The sequence below is a fragment of the Musca domestica genome, unplaced genomic scaffold (assembly GCF_030504385.1).
Source record: "Musca domestica strain aabys unplaced genomic scaffold, Musca_domestica.polishedcontigs.V.1.1 16, whole genome shotgun sequence".
Lineage (NCBI taxonomy): Eukaryota > Metazoa > Arthropoda > Insecta > Diptera > Muscidae > Musca > Musca domestica.
In genome coordinates, this window is record NW_026712219.1 from 12,248,226 (window position 1) to 12,275,335 (window position 27,110).

Sequence of the window (27,110 nt, forward strand, 5' to 3'; positions counted from 1 at the left end):
GGGTTTTAAGTCCTTCACCAGTGTAATATGCATTCCACAACAATGATATTTGGTACCAGATATCAGATACACCTCTGAAATTATCCTCAACAGATTTCGGGTTAATTGTGCACCAAATAGTCAATATCAGTCCAAATGACCTGAATTTTGGCATATCAGTCTAGAAGCCATTACATGAAATTTGGTGAAAATCGAATCAGATATACCTATAGCTCCTAGATATATGTTTCATCTGATTTGATGTTTAACTCCCTCACATTCGTAATATGCATTCGACAACAATGATATTTGGTACCAGATATCTTATAGAGCTCGAAAATACCTGTGTCAAATTTTATCAAGATCGGTTCAGATTTGGATATAGGTCCCATATATATCTTGAAAAAGTCCTGCATTTTAGTGCATCCGACCTAATTCAGTCTACAAGCGAGTACATCAAATTTGAAAAAAAAATTGGTTCAAATATATATAAATCCCTCACATTTGTAATATGCATTCGACAACAATGATATTTGGTACCAGATAACTCCAAAAGCTCGGAAATACCTTTGCCAAATTTTATCGAGAACTGGTTATAACTCCCATATATATCCTTAATCCGATTTCAGGTTTATTGTGCAAATAATGGCTAATATCACGCCAAATGGGGTAAATTTCGGGACGTACGTTTCCATTTTTCGGAACGTACGTTTCCATTTTTCGGGACGTACGTTTCCTTACTGGTTTATAAATACAAGTCCATGAAATGGTAAATAAACACCAGCCTTGAAATTATTTTCTTTCATGTTTCGTTTTTTTCTATAGTTATATAAAAATAACCTTCCCAACAACAATGTATACAACAATAAATATGCGTAGTCAGTACTTTGCCCATTATATGAAGTCACATCACCGTCCAATTCACAGGCTTACTTCCAGAGGCAACATCAAATGACCACCATGGCAGAAAACCCACCAACCATAGCAACAATGATAGCAGCGTAAATGCCAGTACACATACCAAAGAATTTAGTGGGCATGTCCATAATTCCAACGACAAAAAAAAAACGCAACATGGAAAGGGAGCGAGGAAAAGTGAAAATTCATGTGTGGCACAGAAACGGGACTAAAAGGAAAACATAAATCTGGACACCATTAATTTTCATTGTCCTTTCGGCTCAGACTCAAACAAACAATGACATATTAATACACTTCCTGTTACTCTTTGTTGGTTTTTGTTTCGAATTTCGTTATTTCGTTGATCCTCTGCCACAGAGTTTCGTGTGTTGACGCCGACGAAAACAAAAAGTAAAACTTTTTTATTTAAATTGTAAAACAAAATACGAGACATACATTGGAACATGTCCTGAGGGTTGGCGGGAATTTTTTTTTTTTTTGGAATATAAAGTGTTAAGAGTAGACTTTTTCATACATAAAGTGAGGAGTCAGAAAAATGGAGGTTGAACAGCATCACTGAGGAGTCAGAGAAATGAAGGTTGATGTTGTTTGAAATATTTTTAAAATGCATTAACTTTTACCACCATTTTTTTAGGGAGGAGATAAGAATATGTAACTCGACTTTTGACATTGAAAAGTCTATAAGTCAAAGTCGAATATTGCTTGTGGGTATAACCTTAAAAATCAAGTATGCATTGATTTTCGATTCTATGATCAAAGATTTTTGGTTGAATTTTCATTTTTATAACAGCCAAAAAGTATGCAACGATTTTTTTTATTATCATCTTAATAGATTCTGGAGAGTGTTATTAAAATTCAATAAATACCTTTAAAAAATCCTAACAAAATTCAAAAAATCGATCTGTTGGAAAAACATATCCAAACATCGAAAACAATTTGGTCGGCTTAAATTTGGAATTTAAATCGGTAAGCTGAGCAGTGTGTTGATGGTAAAATTCATATATAGCTCGACTTTCAATTAAAGACTAATCTTATGTAAAGCAGAAATGACATTTCTGTTAACCATTTTTATACCCTCAGTCATGTGGCTAGATTTGATACGGGCAAAACGTGCCTCATCGAAATAACGATTTTACACACTAGGACCAAACACTCTTTGTACCAAATCCGTTTCAGGACATTTGGAATCGATCTAGCGATGTCCGTCCTTCTGTCTGTCTGGCTGGTGGACACGATAACTCTCGAAGGGAGTATCCGTTAATATTATGGTAAATCATACTATTATTATCAAACTTAGATCGAGTTCGGAGAAATGCAATATCGGTCCACTCCTTCTGGTACCTCCCCACAAAAGGTCAACATTTTCAAAAAATTATTTTACTGCACCAAAAAAGAAATGATAATCCGATTTTGCTCCAAATTTGCAAATCCTAATATTAGTGCAATGTCATGTGCGAAAATGGCCAATATCGGTCCACTCCACCAAGTACCTAAACCACAAAGGGTCAAAATTTAAAATAATTATAACTCTAATAAAATGCAATGTAGCAGTCCGATTTTCAAATTAAACACATCACAGTACTTTTATTAACCCAAGGTCTGGTGAGAAGGTGAAATATATCGGTCCACTCCTTTTGGTACCTCCCCTACAAAGCATCAAAATTCTAAATATACATGAAGCTCATAAAACGCGAAATAAACAACCGACTCCATTCAGACTTGGCATATCTCAATACTTCTATCAACACAAGATATGTTATAAAGATAGTAGAGATCGGACCATTCCTTCTGGTACCACCCCCACAGACGTCAATGTTTTTAATAATCAAAACGATTATAAAATCCGAAATAAGCATCCTGTTCGCTTCATATTTCATACATCCCACTATTTCTACTAACACAAAATCTGCTGTGAAGATGGAATATATCGGTCCACTTCTTCTGGTGCCTCCCCCTCAAAGAGTCAACATTTTGAATATCCACTTAGCTCATAAAACGCCAAATTTAGATCCGATACCATACAGATTTGACACATCTCAATATTTCCTTCAACACAAGATCTGTTATAAAGACGGCAAAGATCGGACCATTTCTTCTGGTCGAAAATCACAAGTGGCTATCATTAGAGCATTCCAGCATTTAAGTGTGAATAAATCTTTTGTGTCTCGTAACATTGCTCGTTACCGTGATACAGGTAGCGTAGCCCGACGTCAAGGAAGTAGACGAGAAAACATCAACATCAGAAGAAATGGTTCGAAAAATAAAGAAGCGACTTGATCGAAACCCTCGTCGCAGTGGCCGAAAAATTGCTCGTGAACTGAACATATCGCAATATTCCATTCAGCAAATATTGAAAATTGAGCTCGGGGTAAAGCCATTGAAATTCCAAAAAGTGCAAGAACTCACACCGCAACAGAAAGAAACTCGACTCAAAATAGCTAAAGAGTTGCTTCGCTTGGCCGAAAGTGGTGAACTGTCGAATTTGGTTTTCTCCGATGAGAAAACATTCGTTGTCCAGCAGTTTGTAAACAAACAAAATGATCGTGTTTGCTTGCCGAAGAGGACAGCTGAAAATGTGCACCTTCGGTTGGCCACCAGAACTCAAGCGCCGGCCATGGTGATGGTGTGGGCCGCCACTACAGCCGATGGTTGCTCTCCGCTCCTATTAATCGATCGTGGCATCAGAATAAATACCGAATATTATCTCGAAAATATTCTGGGTTTATTAAAGCCTTGGGCACACAAATATTTTGGCAGCAGACTTTGGACATTCCAACAGGACTCAGCACCATCGCACTCAGCATGCACCACCCAAGAATTGTTACAAATTGAGGTTCCTCGCACCATTTCCAGCGCACAATGGCCACCAAAATCTCCGGATACTAATCCGTTGGACTATTTTGTCTGGAGTATTTTGGAAAGCAAGGTTGGTACTAAAAAATACCCAAGTGTCGATCACCTCAAGCAAGCGCTTCGCTGGGAATGGCCCAAAATACCGCAGAGCAACATTCAGGCAGCGTGAGACAGTTTCATTCGCCGTTTGAGGGCCATAATTCGTGCCAAAGGTGACCAATTCGAACAAATCTCCAAATCCATTACTTCGGAACCTACTCCATAGAGGGTCTAACATTTGAATAATCATAACAGATGTCAAAATACATTTGAATAATCGAACATGGGCTGAGGGTATATATCTGCCGCCAAAACCGACTGATACTTTTTAACCTCTTTAAAAAACCTACTTACCTTGAAAGGTAAACATTTAAGCCAGTTTTCTAGGAAGTGATGATTGATCAGTAATTTAGTCATTGCATCAGTCAGCCAATCAGTCCATCTGTCGTTTCCTCAGTCAACTTCTAACAAATATCAAACAATACAATATATCATGTTATACAAAATTCCACCTAACATACCTACCTAAAAATGTTTCATTCTTCCAAAATTTACAAAGTGACTTTGATGTTTGAGTAACAATAATAAAGAAAATCCGGCATTGTAATGAACTTTTCTACCTCTTCGCTTCCCCTCATGACAATCATGACAATCCCCTGAAACACCCAGCCTGTAATGTGTCTGCATCGATGTTTTTGAAACGATAAAATTAATAGCTCCAGGAATAAGTCTTTCCAGGAATTATTTGTTCATATCTGTCTTCCATTCTGTCACCGAGTCGTTGGATTTTATTTATTTCCCTCCCCCACCGAAATTGATGAGTCTATTGACAAAATGTACACATTTTGAAGATACACAGGGTGCAACCTGTCTTCATGTTCATCCATTAATTACAGGTTAAGCCGCATATTTAATAAAGATGTCGAAGAAAATGAGAATTATCCACTCAAAAAAAAAGAAAATAAATAAATACAGTAAGACATGGTTTTATGGAAGCTGAAATTCCTACCCACCCACGTTGTGGGCTTTAAGCTAATTTATTTGTGCCAATATAATTTGATGAAAATGATTGGCATTACTCCGCAACTCCCTCCCGTTATTTAAAAAAATATTTATTAATCTTCTTAAATTGTTATTACCATCGTCCACCATAACCGCCATGTCAAAACTAGCACTTGGTTTTATTAAATGAAAGGGTACGGGTTTTTTATAGTTTATTGGAAAATTCATAAGAAAAAGAAAATATTACGATCTGCAACGGCATAATTTTGACAATATGGGGTGAGCATTGAAATTTCAGTTGTCCCTGATATGTGTTCGAATAGGGAATTTCAACAGGAAGGATGTAGGGATGAACGCCAACCGCAGGAATTTTGGTGGTAAAATCAGTCGAGCAGAATTTCTCATAGCAACATAATTTAGACGACACGCGTATGGGGCACTCCACCATAGATTTTCATTTGGACAATCAAATACCTATAGTCGTTAAAAGAGGTTTCAAGGTATTTTATGGAGAAGAGGAGACCTACAGTTATTTTATGAAAAATATAAGAACTCGATGTCTTCTATGGAAAATAGAAGACTTTACGATCTTCTATGAAAAATAAAGAGCTTAAGGTCTTCTATGAAGATCTAGAAGATCTTTTGGTCATCTATGGAAAACAAAAGACCTCAAGTTCTTCTACAAAATATAGAAGATAGAAGAAGGAAGGAAAATAGAAGACCTCAATTTTCTGTTTTCCATTTCCCCAAGGTCTTCTATGGAAAATAGAAGACTTCTACAGAAATTAGTAGACCTCAAGGGCTTCTGTGTGGAGGTCTTTTATCATCCATAGAAGGCCTGGAGGTCTTCTATCGTCCATAGAAGACCTGGAAGTCTTCTAACATCCATAGAAGAAACGGAGGTCATCTAATATCTATAGAAGACCTGGAGGTTCTCTATTATCTATAGAAGACCTGAAGGTCCTCTATTATCTTTAGAAGACCTGGAGGTCCTATAGAAGACCTGGAGACCTATAGAAGACCTGGAGGTTCTCTTTTATCTATAGAAGACCTGCAGGTGCTCTATTATTTATAGAAGACCTACAGGTCTTATATAATCTATAGAAGGCCTGGAGGTCCTCTAACGCCCATAGAGTCTTCTATAGACCATAGAAAACCTGGAGGTCCTTTATTATCCATAGAAGACCTGGAGGTCCTTTATTATCTATAGAAGACCTTTAGGTCCTCTATTATCTATAGGAGATCTGAAGATTCTCTATTATCTAAAGAAGATCTGGAGGTCTTATATCATCTATAGAGGTCCTCTACTGTCTGTAGAAGGGAAAAAGGTCTTTTATTGTCTACAAAAATTTGGAGGTCTCCTATTGCCCATAGAGCACGTGGAGGTCTGCTACTGTTCATAGAGGACCTGGAGGTCCTCTATTGTCTATAGAAAATCTTCATGTCCTCAATAGTCTGTAGAAGACCTGGTGGTCTTCTCTATGGGTGATAGACCATAGAGGTCCTGGAGATCTGTTATTGTCCAAAGAAGACCTGGAAGACTGCTATTTTCTTTAGAATTCCTGTAGAACAACACAGGTCTTCTATCAGGTTGCTAGGAGACTTAAAGGTCTGCTATTCTCCATAAAGGATCTAGAGATCTGCATTCTAAGTAAAGGAGGTCTGCTTTTATCCATAGAGAATATTGAAGTCTTCTTTTGTCCACAGAATTCCTGTATGACTTATTGACCTTGCGGTCATCTATAACCCATAGAAGACCTTCAGGTCTTTTCGTGTCCATGGGAGGCATAGAAGTTTTCTATTGTCCATAAGAAACCTTCGGGTTCTATGAAGGATCTTGAATAAGTCGACTTTTTTCTTCTTCCCATAGACCCGCCTATATGTCTTTTCTTCTAAATCAAATTATTTAGATTCTCCACATTGTGTGCTATTTATTTCAACACTCCTATAGATTTATTGGTTTATCGCTTATGTTTTGCTCGCTGTGAGGGTTTGAACTAAACCGAATGTCGGTACTGTCAATGTTGTCAGTGGCAACACTTTAAAACAAACACTCACCACACATACATCCACAGCAACTTACCACCCAACATGCACTCACACATAGAAAACCAACACTCTTCAACACCATCGACTCATAGCTAGTAACTAAGCTAGCACGCACTCTTTCATGCAGGACACTTGCCGTCAAGTACGACAGCCAAAAGCAATGGCAACGGTAGAAAAAAATAAAATGGAGTGGAAAAAAATCGGAAAAACTAAAAATCAGCTAAAAATGCCAATAGTGGTAGCTCCACAAAAAGAAAAAACGACAGCAACCAACTGTCAGAAATTGTGACATACACCCGCACACACACACACACACATACACAGTGGAAACAACACTTGAAAATTGTGAAATGGAATGAAATCATTTTGTGATGTTATCCTCCTCCCCCCCCCCCCCACTCACACGACATGCTACAAAGGATAAAGGAATTGAAAGTACAAACACACATACATCCGCAAACATTTCATCCGCACATGTCCTCCGTATTGTGTGAGTGAATGTGTGTTTTTTGGAGGAAAACAAAAAAAGAAGGATTGACAATTGAACACGTTTTAGTGACTGTGTGTTTTGTGACAACATTTCGGTAAAAAAAAAAAACGAATTCGACAAAATGAAAAGCAATGAAATTCTGTTGGAAAATAAGTGATGGCTAGAAGGGTTAGCAGGGCGGGGGGTTATGGTTGGCCAATATTGAATGAAAACTAATATAATTTTTATGTGTGAAAAAATATGTTATCTCTCTCTCTTCACCATTTTTCTTGCAAAATTTTAGTTTTAAAGTAACAACAGCAACAAAAAATTAATAAAAATAAAATCCAGGAGACAACGAAAAGTGTAAAACAAAAATATTTTTGACGGTTGAAAAAAAAAACTGAAAAGAGACGACGTCTTAAAGACGCCTCTGCATAAAGTGTCTTAAAGCCTTTCAACGAAAGCCACAACGTCGGCCCACCCCGGGGGAAATCGAAAAATATCGCCGCCATGTTGACTTGTGTGTGTCGACCGGTTTCGGGAAATCTACCAAAAATGCCGCCATCGTCTGTGAGACCCTCGACGAGGCAGCGTTCGTTTCATAACAACAGCAACAACAGTATATTCATCAATAGCAATAACAACAATAGCAACAACAACAACTGTAATACTAATAACAATAATAATGATGACAACAACAATTTCAACTTTAACAATTGTGACAGCAACGATGACAACAACAACAATAACAACAACTATGGCAAGCACATGGCTGTGGTAACAGCCGAACCAAAATTAAATGTAAGTCAAGCCCACCAAAAAAAAAATAAGGAACAATTGCATGGTAACCAATTATCTTCGCCCCCTCCTCCATCACCAACAACCCTCCTTTATTTCCTTCCTTTTCCCCCTTTTTCATGTTTAGAATTTTTAAGTCCTTAGTCCTTTGCCAGGCTGCCGCCGCACAGGTGTTGCTACAGTTCCCAGCACCTGTTTTTGTTACTTTTCCTTGGCATTTTGTTATTGTTTATTGTTTTGTGTGTTCATCTTTTCTTCCTGTCTGCCTATCAACTTCGTCGCAGAAGTTTATGTCATAAATTTGTTTAAAGTCCTGTGTGTCTTGTTTCCCCGTTATTTTTTTTTTTCATATTTTACTCCGATGGCTGATTGCTTTTTTTGTGTAAGCTTATTTGTTAAGTTGTATTTATTGCCTGCGTCTTTTTGTTGTTGTTTTTTTTTTCGTTATTTTCCAATACATTTATTTATTACATTTTTGTTGTTGTTGTTTTGAAAGTATCTTAAGTGGAATTACGTTTTATGAAGAAAACTTGTGTATTTATCAATCGAAACAAATTTACATTTTATTATATTTACATTTATGTATATGATTATTAAAAAATTTGAATTTACACCATTTCCAGACAGAATTCTGGGAATAAATATCAGGCGATATGTGTGTGACATTTAAAGAGAAAAGTGTTCTCGAATTTAGTGATAATTTTGTAGAATATTTGAAAAGGGAAAACATTTGGTTCTCAGAATAACAAATTCAAGAGAAACCTTCAGGTATCAGCCTTAATACATAAATTATAGGTAAATAGTAAGAAAAAATCAAAGTCGGTGGGGGTCGACCTACCCCACACTGCAGAGCGGTCCCAAGCCATGACAAAACTCAAACACCTGGATACAAAAAATTTTAACTTTAAAGCTGCAAGTGTTCTCTTAACATATCAAATTTTAATATTCCAACATCTTGTGCTATCCTCAGCTATATCGATGGCTTGGTGTTATATTTTTAAGGTTTATCTGAAATATCCAACGGAATGATGGCCACTTTTAAAAGAACTTAAATTTATGGAAGCAGGACAATTTTAAGAACGGAAAAGGGGGTATACAGGGTGAGATAAAAAAAACTGCAACAAAGTAAAACGCCATAATTATACCCTACACCACAAGATGGTCAGAGTATTATGTCTTTGTGCATTTGTTTGTAACAGGCAGAAGGAAACGAGATAGACCCATAGTTCCTTTTGATGATCTGTATAGAATCACATTCTGAGTCGATTTATGCATGTCCGTCCGTCCGTCCGTCCGCCCGCCCGTCCGTACGTCTGTCCATGTATTTTTGTAAACAAAGTACTGGTCGCATTTATTGCCCGATCCAGATGAAATTTTGCACAGATCATTTGTTTGACCCAAGGACGAACCCTATTGAAATTGGAGATAATCGGTCAAAATTTAGATAAAGCTCCCATATATATCTTCGTCCGATTTGCATTTTATTGTGCACCAAACGTATAATATTTGTCCAAATGGGATGGAATTCGAATTGAGTCTAGAAGCTAGTATGCCAAATTTGGTCAAGATCGGTTCAGATATAGCTATAGCTTCCATATATATTATTCATTCGATTTGTTATATTTGTGACCCACAGCCGCAATATACACTCCGTAACAACGATATTCAGGGAAATATATCAAATACAGCTCAGAAATATCTTTGCCAAATTTTATCGAGATCGGTTAAGATTTAGATATAGCTCCCATATATATATTTATCCGATTTCAAATTATTGTGCACCAAATGGGCAATACAATTCCGAATTTAAAAGATACAAATGCTTCGGCATATTTAGTCCTTTGAGCTTTAAAATATAAGCAAAAAATGTCGGAAATAACATCAAATTTTAGAATAAATTTAGATTTGTTCGAATTGGTCACATTTGGCACGAATTGTGGCCAATGAAACCGTCACAAGCTGCCCGAATGTTGATATGCGCTATTTTGGCCCATTCCCTGTGCAGCGCTTGCTTAAGGTGATCGACAGTTTGGTATTTTTTAGTGCCAACCTTGCTTTTCCTAAATTCTCCAGACACAATAGTCCAACGGATTAGTATCCGGAGATTTTGGTGGCCATTGTGCGCTGAAAATGAAGCGAGGAACCTCATTTTTTAACCATTCTTGGAAATTCTACTCTGTTGGAATATCCAAGGTCTGCGACCAAAATGTTTGCGTGCCCAAGGCTTTAATACACCCTCCAGAATATTTTCGAATTAATATTTGGGATTTATTCTAATGCCACGGTTGACTAATACTAGCGGAGAGCGACCATCGGCTATTATGGTGGCCCACATCATCACAATGGCCGCCGCTTGAGTTCCGGTGGCCAACCAAAGGTGCTCATTTTCAGCTGACCTCTTTGACAAGTAAACACGATCATTTTGTTTGTTTACAAACTGCTGGACAACGAATGTTTTCTCATCGGAGAAAACCAAATTCGGCAGTTCACCACTTTCGGCCAAGCGAAGCAACTCTTTAGCTCTTTTGAGTCTATTTTCTTTCTGTTGAGGTGTAAGTTCTTGCACTTTTTGGAATTTCAATGGCTTTACCCCGAGCTAATTTTTCAATATTTGCCGAATGGAATATTGCGATATGTTCAGCTCACGAGCCATTTATCGGCCACTTCAACGCGGGTTTCAATCAAGTCGCTTCGTTACTTTTCCAACCATTTCTGCTGATGTTGCTGATTTCTTCCGTCCACATCCGTGACGTCGGGCTACGCTACCAGTATCACGTAACGAGCGATGGTACGACACACATTTAAATGCTGGAGTGCTCTAACGATAGCCATTTGTGGTTTTCCAGCCAAATATAAAGAAATCACACTATCACGCTTGAATTCCATCACGAATAACTTTTTTTCTGAAAAATTCTCACCAAAATGCTTTTGTACGCTTGTAAACAATATAAAGAGCTGTCACTGGAATAATTTTAACAGCTGTCGGATGAGTGGCATAGAAATGACAGCAATCTGAAGTTGGTTGCAGTTTTTTCATCTCACCCTGTATAGCATTTGATACGACCAAAACGCGCCTCATCGAAATAACGACTTTAGACTCTAGGTCACTTCGGACCAAAATCGTTTCAGGGCATTTGGAGTCGATCTAGCGATGTCCGTCTGTCCGTCTGTCTGGCTGGTGCGAACGATAACTCCGATTTGATCCAAACTTGGTACATCGTAATATTATTATTAAACTAAGATCGAGTTCGGAGATGGGCAATATCGGTCCACTCCTTCAGGTACCTCTTCCCCTAAAAGTGAACATTTTAATGGAAAATAATTTACCTCATAGAATGGATCATTCGATTTTGTGCAAACTTTGCAAATCCCAATATTTTTGTCAATTTTAGATCAGGTGCGAAAATGGACAATACCGGTCCACTCCATCGAGTGGAGTTGGCCCCAGGACGAACCCTATTGAAAATGTTGAGAATCAGTTCAAATTTCAGATATAGCTCCCATATATATCTTTAACCGATTTCGGCCAATATCACCAATTGGCCAAATTCAGTCCATATGATTTGAATTTCGGCACATTCGATCTCCTATATATATGTTTCATTCGATTTGGGGTTTTAAGTCCCTCACATGCGTAATATGCACTCCACAACAATACTCGTTGGTACCAGATATCAGATACAGCTCAGAAATAAATGTTTAAAATTATGTCAAGATCGGTTCGGATTTGGATATAGCTCCCATATATATCTTTATCCGATTTTAATGAACTGAACTGAATTTTTGACACCTCCGACGGAATTCAGCCTAAAAGCAAGCTCATCAGATTTTGATGAAACTAGGTGAGCAATACGCACTCCACAACAATGATATTTGATATCGGACATCATATACAGCCCGAAAATATCTCTGCCAAATTTTATCGAGATCAGCTCTGATCGGTTATTGTCCACCATATATGTAATATCAGCCCATAGTGGATAGAATTTTTCATATTCAACCGAATTTTAAAATTTGGTGAAACTGGGTCCGGTATATCTATTGCTCCAATAAATACCTTTAATATAATCCTTATCGAAGTCATATCAGCAATGTTATTTAGATCTTAGTCAAATCAGTCAAATTCCCATTATAAACTGTTTTGTTACGGGAGCTCTACTAAATACCCATAGTGGTTTAGGGTATCATATAGTCGGCCCGCCCGACTTTTGACATTTCCTTACTAGTTTTATCTGTATTAGATGAAGCATAAAAATGGAATACTTCGGCCGACTATATCTGGTGCTCAAGCATATTTTAACATTTTTTTAAAAATTATCACATATCTCATATAAAGAGAAGGAAGTAATCAATAAAGTCCAAACCTGGCATGTCGCAATATTTTTATCATATTTATTTAGGTTCGACATGAAATGGGCAATATTAGCACCAACCTTTGGAACCTACTCCAAAGAGGGTCAACAATTTACATAATCATAACAGAAGTCAAAATATAATTAAACATTGGTTGAGGGTATAAATCTATCAGCAAAACCCACTGATATTTTTTAACTTTTTTTCAATCCTGGCATTTAGGTAAGATTTTGTGAGTTTCTTGAGGGCTAAAAATTCCGACCAAATTATTCCTCATTTGTTTGTTGCTAATGATATTGCCGACGACACTATGTACCTAAAATGCAAGGATTTTTAAGATTCTCCATCCAAATAGTAGAAAGAATGTTGAAAAGGTGACTATGCCTCCTTTATTCAGGTTACATTTCCATGTAGACTTTCAAATCGCGGATAAACGTGTCTTCTATTTTTAGTTCCACTTCAAAATCTACCGGACTTTTGTTGTAATTATTTAAAAAATGAATTTTGCCACTCAACGATATTTTCCAAAATAAAATCAGAAAAAAAAAACAGTAAAGAAAGTCCTAAAGTCGGGCGGGGCCGACTTTATGATACCCTACAGCACTTTGCTAATTTAGTAGAGCTCCACATAACAATTAAAAGTTTTTATGGGAGAATTCAATCATACACGCTATGATTATAATTATACTTTAAAGTTCAAAGGACTAAATATGCCGAAGCATTTGTATCTTTTAAATTCGGACTTGTATTGCCCATTTGGTGCAAAATTAATTTGAAATCAGATAAAGATATATATATGGGAGCTTTATCCAAATCTGAACCGATCTCGATAAAATTTGGCAAAGATATTTCTGAGCTGTATTTGATACATTTCCCTGAATATCGTTGTTACGGAGTGCATGTTACGGCTGTGGGTAACAAAGATGACAAATCGGATGAACAGTATGTATGGGAGCTATAGCTATATCTGAACCGATTTTCACCAAATTTGGTTTGCTACTTTCTAGACTCAATTCGGTCGTATGTGCCAAATTCCATCCCATTTGGGCAAATATTAGACGTTTGGTGCACAATCAAAGTTAAATCGGACGAAGTTATAAATGGGAGCTATATCCAAATCTGAACCGATCTCGATAAAATTTAGCAAATGTATTTCTGAGCTGAATTCGATATATTTCCCCAAATATTGTTGTTACAGAGTACATATTACGGCTGCGGAGGACAAAAATAACAAATCGGATGAACAATATATAGCTATATCTGAACCGATTTCGATCCTTATTTGTATATGCAAAATTCCATACTATTCGGGCTGACATTACACGTTTGGTACACAATAAAAGGCAAATCGGACGAAGATATATATGAGAGTTATATCTAAATTTTGACCGATTATCGCCAATTTCAATAGGGTTCGTCCCTGGGCCAAACAAATGATTTGTGTAAAATTTCATCTGGATAGGACAATAAATGCGAACTGTGCTTTGTTTACAAAAATGCATGGACAGACGGACAGATGGACGGACGGACATGCATAAATCGACTCAGAATGTGATTCAATGCAGATCATCAAAAAGAACTATGGGTCTATCTAGTTTCCTTTTGCCTGTTACAAACAAATGCACAAAGAAGATATAACACCCTGACCACCTTGTGGTGTAGGGTATAAAAAACTGGTGTGCATTACGGGTTTGGATGTCCCATACTTAAAATCCGACCGAAAACAATCCCCTTCTTACAAAATATTAAAACCGCCTAAATCTGTTTTTAAACAAAACTTTGATGAGTACGATTTTTTTGGTTTTGTGTATGACTTTTCCTTTTTAATTTCCTCTTCCCTTGTCACACACTCAAATTTATATATTTTTTGTTATTTCCCCACAAAACTATGAAAAAGGAATGCAAACAAAAATATGCCTAGGATAAGACAGCTCAAAAATGTTGTTTATATCCTATTTTGTTTTACTTATTTCGTGCCTGAGCTCACATTGCTTGCTAAGCTTTCCTGCCTGCCTGCATGTTACACATGAGCGACTTTGTGTCATAAATTATCCTTAGAGTTCTTAAGGGATTATCGTTTCAAGTCCTTTTTGTAATTTCTTATTTTTCTTCTGATTTTTGCAGAGATTTACTTTTGTTGTTATTTTCTAATTTGTTTTTAGCATTTCAATCATTTTTTTAAAGACCACAACTAATAACGAAATGTCGTCCTCTTCATTTTCAGGTGCCTGGCAGGCTGACGTCAGCCGAATTAAGGGCGATGGCACTACGTCAACAACAACAAATCGACTCCCAACATCAACTGTTGGCCACCAAAGAGCAGCGCTTACGCTTTCTAAAACAGCAAGAGGTCCGCAATGCCGTTGCCAATGCGGAGGGCGAACGTTTGAGGCGTTTGCGGGAGCGTGTCGAAGCGCAAGAATCCAAGCTGCGTCGTTTACGAGCACTACGAGGTCAAGTGGACTTACAGAAAACCTATAATGTTACCTTAAGTGAGTTGAAGATTTCCTTTAATTTTTCCTGTTTGGCAAACTTGTTGTTTGAATGAATATTTAACTTTTCACGGATTTAAAAAGAATAAAAAAAATTCGAAAAATGTTGAAAACATTTTGCAAAGAGCAAAACACCAACAAGTATTCACATCAATATACGATTATTTCCTTCCTTGTTATTGTTGTTTTTGATGTTAGAGGCAAAATTTGCATTTAAATGAAATGAAAGAAAAGAGAAGGATAGAAGGAAGAAATAAAAACATGTAACGATAAATCAAGGATATAACCAAGAATTGTCTATGGGGCACAACATCGAAAATATGAAAAAGGAAATTTGTCAGTTTATGGAACTGATCAAAAGCTTTCACAAGGATATTGGGAAAATCTAAAGAAAATATTAAGGAGAATGTTCACACAAAAAAAAGGGAAAACATGGAATGAAATTGTGTTTGTTTTGTCTAGCAATTGTTCTTAGCTTAAATCGATTTAAGGGATATTGTAATGAAGAATGTTATTTATTTAAAACAGTATAAACCAAAGACATCAACAACATTAAAGAAAAAATAAAAAAAAAACAAGTAAGCAAAGGCTATAGTCGTGTGGGGCCGACCATGTGATACCCTACAACACTACAATATGTTAGAAGACCCCTTATGTCCAAATCCATTCTGGAAGATTTCGCTTTTGAAATAATGTCACCAGGGACATTTACCCAATATTTACACACTCCGTCGTGCTATTAGTTGTGTGGTCCATTTTACAGATAAATATAATCCATCAAAATGGTAGAATTCTTCTCTGTCCTTAACTCCCTTCTCAGACGTGTCGATTGGCTTCAATTGTGTGATCAGGAATTTTTTTCTGTTTTTGGTTCATTTGAACCCCTAAATATTTTGCAATCATCTCCAAAAGCAAGAGGCTCCTCTGTATCTCCAATTTAGTCTCATCTATATGATATGATTGTCTACCATATTTGGCTATATTCGTCAACGAAATCAGCATAAAAAAGCCAGAAGTTGGCCTTTTGTGTATTTCGGATATCGCCTGTAAATAATGTTGGTATTTTTTCACACAAAATTAGTGGTCCATTGTACCCGCTGTCATAAATTCTAACTTTATGCGAGATTTCGTGTCCTTTGGTTTCTATTTGCGACCTAATATATTGCGGACATTTTTGAAAACAATAGGCCTACCCCTTCTGAGACCAACCCTACCCTTGTGAAAATTTTCGTGAGGATCGGACGATATTTGCAATACTTATATAATATCCCCAACCTGTGTTGTAAGGTGAAAAAATATTACAAAATATTATAAGTCAAATTGAAAAAATCGCATGCGATAAAAAATATGAAAATATAAAAAAATGTCACAAAATCTATAATAACACCATTATTGGCATATTTTTATGCGATTTTTTTAGATTTTATTCTCTTATGCCAAGAAGGCATTCTGAATTGACAAAATTTGTCAAAATCGGTAAAGCCATTCTTGAGATATATGCATTCTAGCTAACATCCCCTTCCATTGTATATTAACATTGTATATATTTCCCGATATATATATAAGATATATTTACAATCGGCATGTACGTAACGGTCAGAATTGACCTCTTCATCTATTTGTGATTTCGCTGGGATTAAAAATATTCGCGGTTTAATGAAAAAATTGACTTTTATTTAACACAAATGCTATGGTCCATTTCACCCACTAGATATTACCCGATGACCATCAAAATTGGAAGACTGCTGCCCAGCCCTAAGTTCTAGCCCCATACTAACTTCCGCGTCGATTGGTCTATATCTTCGACATGTAGAGCAACTGCAAAATCTGGAAATTTTTCAGTATTTGGTCCATTTCAACCCCTAAATATTATGCGATAATCTCCAAAAGAAATAGGGTTCTATTCTGACCCTAACCCCACCTCCATTTACAATTTCGTAAAGATCGGACAATAATTGCGAAATTTTCTGTTTTTGGTCCATTTCAATCCCTAAATATCGTGCGATCATCTCCAAAAACAATAGGGTTCTATTCCGACCCTAACCCCACCTCCATTTTCAATTTCGTGAGGATCGGTTCATAATTGCGACCTGTAGCTTGATTACAAATTAACATGGACAGACGGACAGACGGACGGACGGACATACATAGCTAGATCGACTCAGCTCGGCGAGATAGGAACATACATATATACTTTCCTATGTGGGAAACCGATATTTCGAGGTGTTACATAATTTTTGGCCCAAACTTATAATACCCCCAACACATAGTGTTGTAGGGTATAAAAAATTTTTTTTTTCAAGAAAATAAATGTTCCCAAACCGAAAAAAATCCTTCCTTGCTTCCCATGGGAATATTATACATATCACTCTTCATACCTCTCTTCATCTTTTAAATGAGGTAGACCTTTTTTTCATGAGAAAATGGTATCTTATCTTGTCAATGAGAGTAAGACCAGCCTTTTCTCGTCTGTAAGAAAAAGAAGACGCTCTTCTTCCCATTCCATCAAGTCCCTATCAAGAAGAAACCCAAATTTTGTCTATAGGAAGAAAAAACTAAAAAAAGACATTACGTTCGGACGCACGAAAATGTGAGATAAAATGGGTTTCATTGCAACTACGAAAGAGCACGAGAGAAAGGAGAAAGAAAACAGAAAGAGTAGACGTTATTCTCCCCTGCGAAATTGGGGAGGGTGCTTTCATACTTTTAATGAAAAGAGAAAAATAAGACCATTTTCTTCTTTCATAGGAAGAAAGATAAAGATAAGAGGATCTCCTTCTATGAGAACAAGAAAATACCATCCATCTCCTCTCTGAGAAGGAATCGTCATTCTTCTCTCCTTCATTTTTTTCTTCTAGAAGAAGAAGAATGACTTCTTCTTTCCTACTAGTAGAAGTCCTTCTTAGCTGATGTCCGTCTTCTCATCTAGAAAACGTCTCTTCTGCGAGAGGAAGTGTGGACTAACATTTTTTTTCTTCTACGAAAAGAGGAAGGCTGGGAACCTGCTTCTCTTCTACGAAAATAGGAAGGCTGGGAACCTGCTTCTCTTCTAAGAAAAAAGGAAGGCTGGGAGACTGCTTCTCTTCTACGAAAAGAGGAAGGCTGGGAGACTGCTTCTCTTCTACGACAAGAGGAAGGCTGGGAACCTGCTTCTCTTCTACGACAAGAGGAAGGCTGAAAGACTGCTTCTCTTCTACGGAAAGAGGAAGGCTGGGAGACTGCTTCTCTTCTACGAAAAGAGAAAGGCTGGGAACCTGCTTCTCTTCTACGAAAAGAGAAAGGAAACCTGCTTCTCTTCTACAAAAAGAGGAAGGCTGGGAGCCCGCTTCTCTTCTACGAAAAGAAGAAGGCTGGGAGTCTGCTTCTCTTCTACCAAAAATGGAAGGGCTTACCTTCATCTCTTCTACAAAACTAGGAGGCGGCTTTTTCTATTCTAAGAAATTAGATAGACGGAAATTCTTCTCTCATGTGAAATGTGAAATGGGCCTTATATTAAACGAAAAGAGGAAGAGGAATTTCTTCTCCTGCGAGAAAGGAAGTCCATCGTATTTTCTTCTACGACAAAAAATAAGAATATTCTCTTATCTTTTTCGGGACTGTGTTCTTCTCTTCTACGAGAAGTTTGCCTTTTTTACTTCTCTTTTACGAGGAAAGGAAACTGCCTTCTTCTCTATTATGAGAAATGAAGACTGTCGTCTTCTCTTTTGCGAGAAAATAAGTCTATCGTTCTCTTATCTACGAAAGAATAAAATTACCCTCTGCTCTTCCACGAAAAAACTCCCTTTTACGAGGAAAGAAACTGTTTTCTTCTCTTTTCCTAAAAAATGACTGTCTTTTCCACTTCTGCGAAAAGAAGACTGCCTTCTTCTTTCTCATCTGATCAGGAAATGGCTTTCGTTATATCACTGACAAGAAGTGAAGGAAAACAAAAACTTCCAATCTCTTAAACAAAACACCTACCCATTTTTGAGAAGGAGAAGAATTAAACTGCGATTCCTCTAATGTAAAGAACGGAAAGTTGTTTTCTTATCTGCTAAGAGAAATAAATTTTCTTTTATTCTCTGCCTAAAATTCCCTCTTTTTCTTGAAAGGTCGTCCTTCTCCACGTGTAAAGGAACCCACTTGGAATCCCATCATTTTGATCTTCTTATGAAATTACACACCGGATTTTCTAAAAAAAAAATGATCTAGAAGAAGTAGTTAGGTTTGAAGAAGAAGGACTTCTGGTTTCAAAAAAAAAAAGGAAATATTTTATATTGAACGGATGTTATTTCAGGATAATACATATTATCCTTTATGTAAAAAAAACAATTATTTTCAAGAACTTCTTCCCTCTTCCTAGTCAATGACTGATTCTAAGCACTCTGGACGTAAATCCTTTTTATCAGAAGTATGCCTTTCTGTCATTAATTTAAAGCTTTTTTAAGAATTAGTATTGGCTTGGTATCCTGTAATATATCAAGCTGCCTTTGGTATTCTGTTACCCTCGTATTTGATGATAATACTTTAGATAAGGGAAAACATATTTTTCTATGTAATTTTCAAAATCCTTTGTTGCTAAGTTAGTTCACCGGTAATTTATGGCATTATAATTAAAAATAATCGCTGGCACTTGAATCACAAGGATATTCCAATTAATGTATTTATTATCAATTTAAATTTGGAAATCCACTTTTCAAAATTTTCCAACCACTCAAAAAAAACAACATTTTCCAGTAAATCAGTCCAAAAACGACGACGAAACGAAATCACACACCAATTTGTGTGCAATGCGTATGTCTGTGTATTTTTGAAAATTGAAATAAACGCTACAGCTTTTAACTCAAGTGACCCTACATTAGTGTATTCTTCAGTTGCTGCTATGGCTGATGCCACGGCAGCTCCGGGTGGTGCTCATAACGGTACTTGACTATTATATTTCATCCAATTTAAACATTGTATAAGGACACTTATGCCATAAATCGACGCCGTGCATTGGATAAACCGTTTTTCCATTGCCTGGGGTCTTGTCGCCCATGCCACACCCACCCAACCAATGATCTGCTCTCACTCTCTCTCCTCTTCAAGGACATTAAACTATAATCACACTATTACAAAGTTCTTGTCATCATTATTATAACGAACTATAAAAAATATATATCCATAGTTCCATTAGTACGAAAAAAAAATCAATTATATTTCTTTTCCACCCCTTCACCGTCTTTGCTGCTCGGCAACCCAACTGAAGGTCACGAACCATGTGCCGGCTATTGGTGTGGGTGATATATTTTTTAAGTGTGGGTGGGTGATGTGTTTGGGCTTCCACGTCTGCCAGTAATGTTGAATAGTTATGGCATCCGAATTATGTGGGAATGAAAAAGAATAACGAGGAAGAGAAGGAAGAAGGAGGAGGAGGAGGAGAAGGAGAAAAAACGGAAAGTCACCAAAACTCAACTCTTGTAATTTAGCATTTTCTTCTGAGTGACAGACACTATTAATTTTCAACATTTCGAAACATTCAAAAGTCAAGAGTCAAACAGCTATCCACGACCAACCAACGATCCAAACAGCAATCTGTAAAAAAACGACAAACTCTTTCATTTGTTGAATAGTTAATTTTACATGAGCTATGAGCTCCGTGTTCACACACACACATACAAAGGAGTACATACATGCCTGGACGTGTGTGAGTGTAATGTTATGCTATTTAGCTCCAAGGAAGAAATTTATCACATCAGAGACAATAAAAAATGACATAATTGAACCCAAAGAAGAGATGAAATGTGGTAAATTTTTATACATGTGTTCGAATTTTGAATGGATGCATGGAGGATTAAAGGACACTATGAAAATCTGCAAAAGATAAAGATAGGTCAAATTTATGCAATTATTTACAACTTTTTTATTCAAAGCACCCGTAGAAATGTTTGCTATGACTAGTATCATACTCCCGCCACATTTTCGGTATTTCTAATTGGAGTAAGTCTTTGGATTTAGAGCCTTTTACAACCCTTTGGTTGTAATTTCTAAAAATCTAACAATTTTCGGACCTTTTCATGTCAAAAAACCAAAAACTATATCTATATGGGAAACTTCATGATACTAAACCTTAGGGAACCTTTTTTCGTACAAAATGTTCACCTTGGTCACAAACTTTGGCCTTCAAACGGCCAATGAAACCGTCACACGCTGCCCGAATGTTACTCTGCGGTATTTTGGCCCATTCGAAGGCGAAGCGCTATCTTGAGGTGATCAACACTTTGGTATTTTTTAGGGCCAACCTTGCTTTCCAAAATACTCCAGACACAATAGTCCAACGGATTGATATCCGGAAGTTTTGGTGGCCATTGTGCGCTGGAAATGAAGCGAGGAACCTCATTTTGTAACCATTCTTGGGTGGTGCGTGCTGGGTGCGATGGTGCTGAGTCCTGTAGGAATGTTCAAGGTCTGCGGCCACAATGTTTGCTTGCCCAAGGCCTTAATGCACCCTCCAGAATATTTTCGCGAAAATATTCGGCATTTATTCTGATGCCACGGTCGAGTAATGCGAGCGGAGAGCGACCATCGGCTGTTATGGCGGCCTACACCATCACCATGGCCGGAGCTTGAGTTCAGGTGGCCAATCGAAGGTGCACATTTTCAGCTGACCTCTTTGGCAAGTAAACACGATCATTTTGTTTGTTTACAAACTGCTGGAAAACAAATGTTTTCTCATCGGAGAAAACCAACATTCGGCAGTTCACCACTTTCGGCCAAGCGAAGCAACGAAAATAGCTCTTTTGAGTCTATTTTCTTTCCGCTGCGGTGTAAGTTCTTGCACTTTCTGGAATTTCAATGGCTTTACCTCGATCTCATTTTTCAATATTTGCCGAATGGAATATTCCGATATGTTCAGCTCACAAACCATTTTTTCGGCCACTGCGACGTGGATTTCGAACAAATCGTTTCTTAACTTTTCGAACCATTTCTGCTGATGTTGCTATTTTCTTCCGTCCACTTCCATGACGTCGGGTTACGCTACCAGTATCACGGTAACGAGCGATGGTACGAGACACAATAGATTTATTCACATTTAAATGCTGCAGGGCTCTAACGATAGCCACTTGTGTTTTCCAGCCAAATGTAAAGAAATCACACTATCACGCTTGAATTCCATCACGAATAACTTTTTTCTGAAAAATTCTCACCAAAATGTTTTTGTACGTTTGTAAACCATATAATAAGCTGTCACTGGAATAATTTTAACAGCTGTCGGACGAGTGGCTTAGAAATGACAGCAGTCTGAAGTTGGTTGCAGTTTTTTCATCTCACCCTGTATTATGTACAAAACTATTTTAACGTCTCCATATGTGAACCCTAGAGACCAACAGTTACCTCAATATCAAATTTTAGTTACATCCCTTTATCCAATATCAAATATAATACCACTTAGTACGCATATCCAAAACAATCTACATCTCTCCATCCTAGACACCAACGATGATCCATAATTAGTACTATTTAGTACTTTTCGTACAATAAAAATAGCCACTTCCAAAATTATCAATTTCAGATACAAAAAGAGACTCCAATATCAAATTTAAGGATTTCTGCTCTATCCCTTCATCCATTTTCAAACTTAGTAGCTTTTAGTACTTTTCAAACAATTAAAGTACGCATTTTCAAAACAATTTCTATATCTCAGGCTTAGATATCAAAAGTTACCTTAACATCAATTTTCAGTATTTCAGTTCTATCCCTTCTCCCAATATCAAATTTAGTACATTTTAGTACTTTTCGAACAATTATAGTACATATTCCAAAACCACCGCCAAATCTCAAACATAGATACCACCTGAGACCTTAATATGAAATTTCGGAATTCTAGAATTTCGGAATACCCAATTTAGTAACACTTAGTACTTTTCGAAGAATTATAGCACACTTTTCCAAAACCAGCTCCATATCTCAATTCCAGATACCAACGAAGACCTCAGTATTGAATTTCAGAATTCCGGCTCTATTCCTTCGCACAATACCAAAATTAGTACGATTTAGTACTTTTCGTACAGATATAGGACGCATTTCCATACAATTTCAGGATTTCAGCTCTTCTTCTTCACCCAGTACCAAATTTAGTACAATTTTGCACCTTTCGTACAATTTTAATACACATTTCCAAATCCACCTCCATATCTTCTTTTTAGATACCAACAGATTCCTCAATATCAAATTTGGTTATTCCAGCCCTACCCTGAACTTTATATCAAATTTAGTACTATTTAGTACTCTTCGTACATATATAGAACACATATCCAATCTATCGCCAAATCTTAACCCCAGATACTAACAAAAACATAAACATCAAATTTTAAAATTGTATCTCCATCCCTCCATCCAATACCAAATATAGTACCATTCAGTAATTTTCGTACAATTATCGTACACAATTCCAAAATTACTTCCATATGTCCTGACAACTCACAAACAGCGAACATAATATAAAATTTCAGACTTCAAGCGCTTTCTATTCACCCACTACCAGATTGTACCAAATATTGCACTCCTTATTACTTTTCGTACACTTGTAGTACACTTTTTCAAAAAAAACCTCTTTGTCACAAATCTACCTCCAACAGTGACTCCAATACAAATTTTCAAAATTTTAGCATTATTGGTTCACCCAAAACCAAACTTAGTACATATTTTGAAAACCACCTTCAAATATCAGAGTTACCTTGTTACTCATGTAAAATTTCAAGCTTTTAGCTCTGTTTCTTCAGTCAATACCAAATATAGTACGATTCAGTACTTTTCTTACAATTATAGTACATATTTCCAAAACCCGCTCCATACGACCAGGCTTCACATGAACAGGGACCCTAATACCAAATTTCACATTTCAAACACTATTTGTTCACCTAATACCAAATTGTACCAAATATAGTACTAATTTGTACTTTTCGTGCACTTGTGGTACACATTTCCAAATCCATCTCTCTGTCACAAACCTAACACCAACAGGGACCCAATACAATATTTTTTAAAATTTCAGCTTCATCCATTCACTTTTAGTTTAGGGTGTTTCAAATTTGGTACCATTTAGTACATCTCGCACAATTACCTCACATTTCGAAAACCGTCTTCATATTATCAAATTTACTTTCCAATTTTGATTCTCATACCAAAAGTTCAAATTTTTTATCTCTAGCCATTTTAGAAGTTAGTACAATTTTAGAACCTTTCATAACTTTAAACTTCGAATTTCCAAAAATCCATTGGAACTTCATCAGTGACCTTCATTTCTTGCTCATTCCGTTTGTCCAATTCAAACGGATTTAATTATACCCTTAATCTTCGAATTTCCAAAAATCCGTTGGAACTCCATCAGTGACTCTCATTTCTAGCTCATTCCGTTTGTCCAATACACAGAGCTACAGAGGGTATATATCATTTGATATGGCCAAACCGTGTCTCACCGAAATAACGGTTTCAGACCCTAGGTCTCTTTGGACCAAATCTGTTTCACGGTATTTGGAGTCGATCTAGCGATGTCCGTCCGCCTGTCTGTCTGGCTGGTGCGCACGATAACTCTCGAAAGGAGTATCCGATTTGATCCAAAGTTGGAACATAGCAATATTATTGCCAAACTTAGATCGAGTTCGAAGATGGACAATATCGGTCCATTACTTCTGGTACCTCCCACACAAAATGTCAAAATTTCCAAAGAAAATAATTTATTGCACAGAAAGAGAAAGGATAACCTGATTTTGCTCCAACTTTGCGAATCCTAATATTTTCATAAGTGCTACGCCAGGTGCGAAAATGGACAATATCGCTCCACTCCATCAAGTACCTCCCACACAAAGGGTCAAAATTTTGAATAATTACAACTCTTATAAAATTTGATGTAATAGTTCGATTGTCTTGAAATTTCACACATCCCAATATTTTTATCAACCCAAGGGCTGGTGTTAAAATGAAATATTTCGGTCCGTTCCTTCCGGTACCTCCACCACGAAAGGTCCAAGTTTTCAAAAAATATTTTTTGCCCGGAAAAAGAAGGTATAACCCGATTTTGCTCCAACTTTGCGTATCCTAATATTTGCGTCAGTGCTAGATAAGGTGTGGAATGGGCAATATCGGTTCACTACATCAAGTACCTCCCCCAAAAAGGGTCAACATTTTGAATAATTACAACCCTTATAAAATTTGATTTAAGAGTCCGATTGTCTTCAATTTTCACACATCGCAATAATTTTATTAACCCAAGGTCTGGTATACAAATGGAATACATACATCACTCCTTCTGGTAACTCCCCTACAAAAGGTCGAAATTTTCAAAAAAAAAAAGGTATATTTTCTGCACATAAAGAGAAGCAATAATCCGATTTTGCTCAAACTTTTCAAATCCTAATATTTGCGTCAGTTCAAAGTCAAGTGCGAAAATGGACAATATCGGTCCACTCCATCAATTACCTCCCCCTCAAAGAGTCAAAATTTTGAATAATTACAACTCTTATAAAATACGATGTAATAGTCCGATTGTCTTGAAATTTCACACATCCCAATATATTTATTTGATTTTAAAATGAAATATTTCGGGCCGTTCCTTCCGGTACCTCCCCCACGAAAGGTCCAAATTTTCAAAATATATTTTTTGCACAGAAAAAGAAGGTATAATCCGATTTTGCTCCAACTTTGGGAATCCTAATATTTGCGTCAGTGCTAGGTCAGGTGTGAAAATGGGCAATATCGGTTCACTACATCAATTACCTCCCCCACAAAGGGTCAAAATTTTGAATAATTACAACCCTTATAAAATTTGATTTAAGAGTCCGATTGTCTTCAATTTTCACACATCGCAATAATTTTATTAACCCAAGATTTGGTATTCAGATGCAATACATCAGTCCACTCCTTCTGGTATCTCCCCGACAAAAGATCAAATTTTTGAATAACCAAAACGTTTATAAAATCCGAAATAAGCATTAGGTTCTCATTATATTTCACACATCCCATTATTTTCACTAACAACAGATCTGTTGTGAAGATGGGATATATCGGTCGACTCCTTCTGTACCTTCCCCTCAAAGGCTCAAAGTAAGCGAAATAAGCATCCAACCCTCCTGAAATTTCACAAATACAAACATTTTAATACTTCGATCGACTTTATCTGGTACCTCACGCATATGTAAAGTGAAGGACGTTACCAATATAGTCCAATCCTGGCACGTCGCAATATTTATATCATATTTATTTAGGTCCTATACGAAATGGCCAACATTGGTCCCTTCCTTCGAAACCTACTCCATAAGGGGTTAAACATTTAAATAATCATAACAGAAGTCAAAATATTTTTAAGAAATCGCACATTGGCTGAGGGTATACTCTTCAACTTGTTTTTAATAAATTTTAGTTTTTTTCGTACCGTTTTATGACGAATTTCTAAAAGCCCAGCCTTACTGCTACTCACCAGGACTGACCCTCGTGTAAAATTTATATATGTGTATATTACATTCCAATTCTAAATTGACCTAATTATTCCATCCTCAAATCCATCCAAGGTCGAAGCAGCAGTGTAAACCTTGTAATACTACATTTACATATGGACACACACACACTCATACACACCAAATTACAGGTGAAACATACAAATAATCCACTTACACGCTTTCTCTCGGCACATTAAGTGCAAATAATTGTCCTTTTGACATTGCAAATGATGTTGTTGTTATTGTTGTTGGTGGTGGAGGTACTCTTCTACAATGATGCCGGTGATGTTTTGGAATTTGCCCTACTTCATTACAATCGTCCCCGGCTCTTATTAGGTAGAAATGAAATGGCAGAAAAAAGAGCATCCGAACACGTGCTTATTCCAACACCTACCTCAACATGTTGTAAATGATGTGTTTTGTTGTTTCGGTGTTTTTTGGTGTAATTTCATTTTTATTTTCTTCTTTGGTGGCCTGCTTTGGCACATTTAACAGCCAACAAGTGAATAACAAGAGAAACGTGCCAACAACGCCAATGTTGGATTTACGTTCGGTTGAACTCTTATGATGTTGTATCAAACCGGCTATAAACGACCGACAACAGGTCGGCAATTTGCGCTATATTATTTGACTAATGAAAAGAAGACCCTGAGGTTTATGTGGGAAGAAATTGTATAATGTTGTTATGTGGAAGGATTCTAA

At 36.8% G+C, this 27,110-nt stretch overlaps 1 protein-coding gene across 5 annotated transcripts in view; it reads left to right on the forward strand.

Annotated features, from left to right (window-relative positions):
• The window catches only part of LOC101891715 (apoptosis-stimulating of p53 protein 1), a 348,817-nt gene that overhangs the window by 308,949 nt on the left and 12,758 nt on the right, over window positions 1-27,110 (forward strand). For 4 of the 5 annotated variants that reach the window (XM_059120087.1, XM_059120088.1, XM_059120089.1 and 1 more), the window contains one exon: window positions 14,688-14,955. In XM_059120087.1, coding sequence (XP_058976070.1) covers window positions 14,688-14,955 — 268 coding nt within the window. Of the gene's footprint in view, window positions 1-7,640; window positions 8,114-14,687; window positions 14,956-27,110 lie in introns of those variants that run through there. The other variant, XM_020038329.2, reaches the window with a different exon arrangement.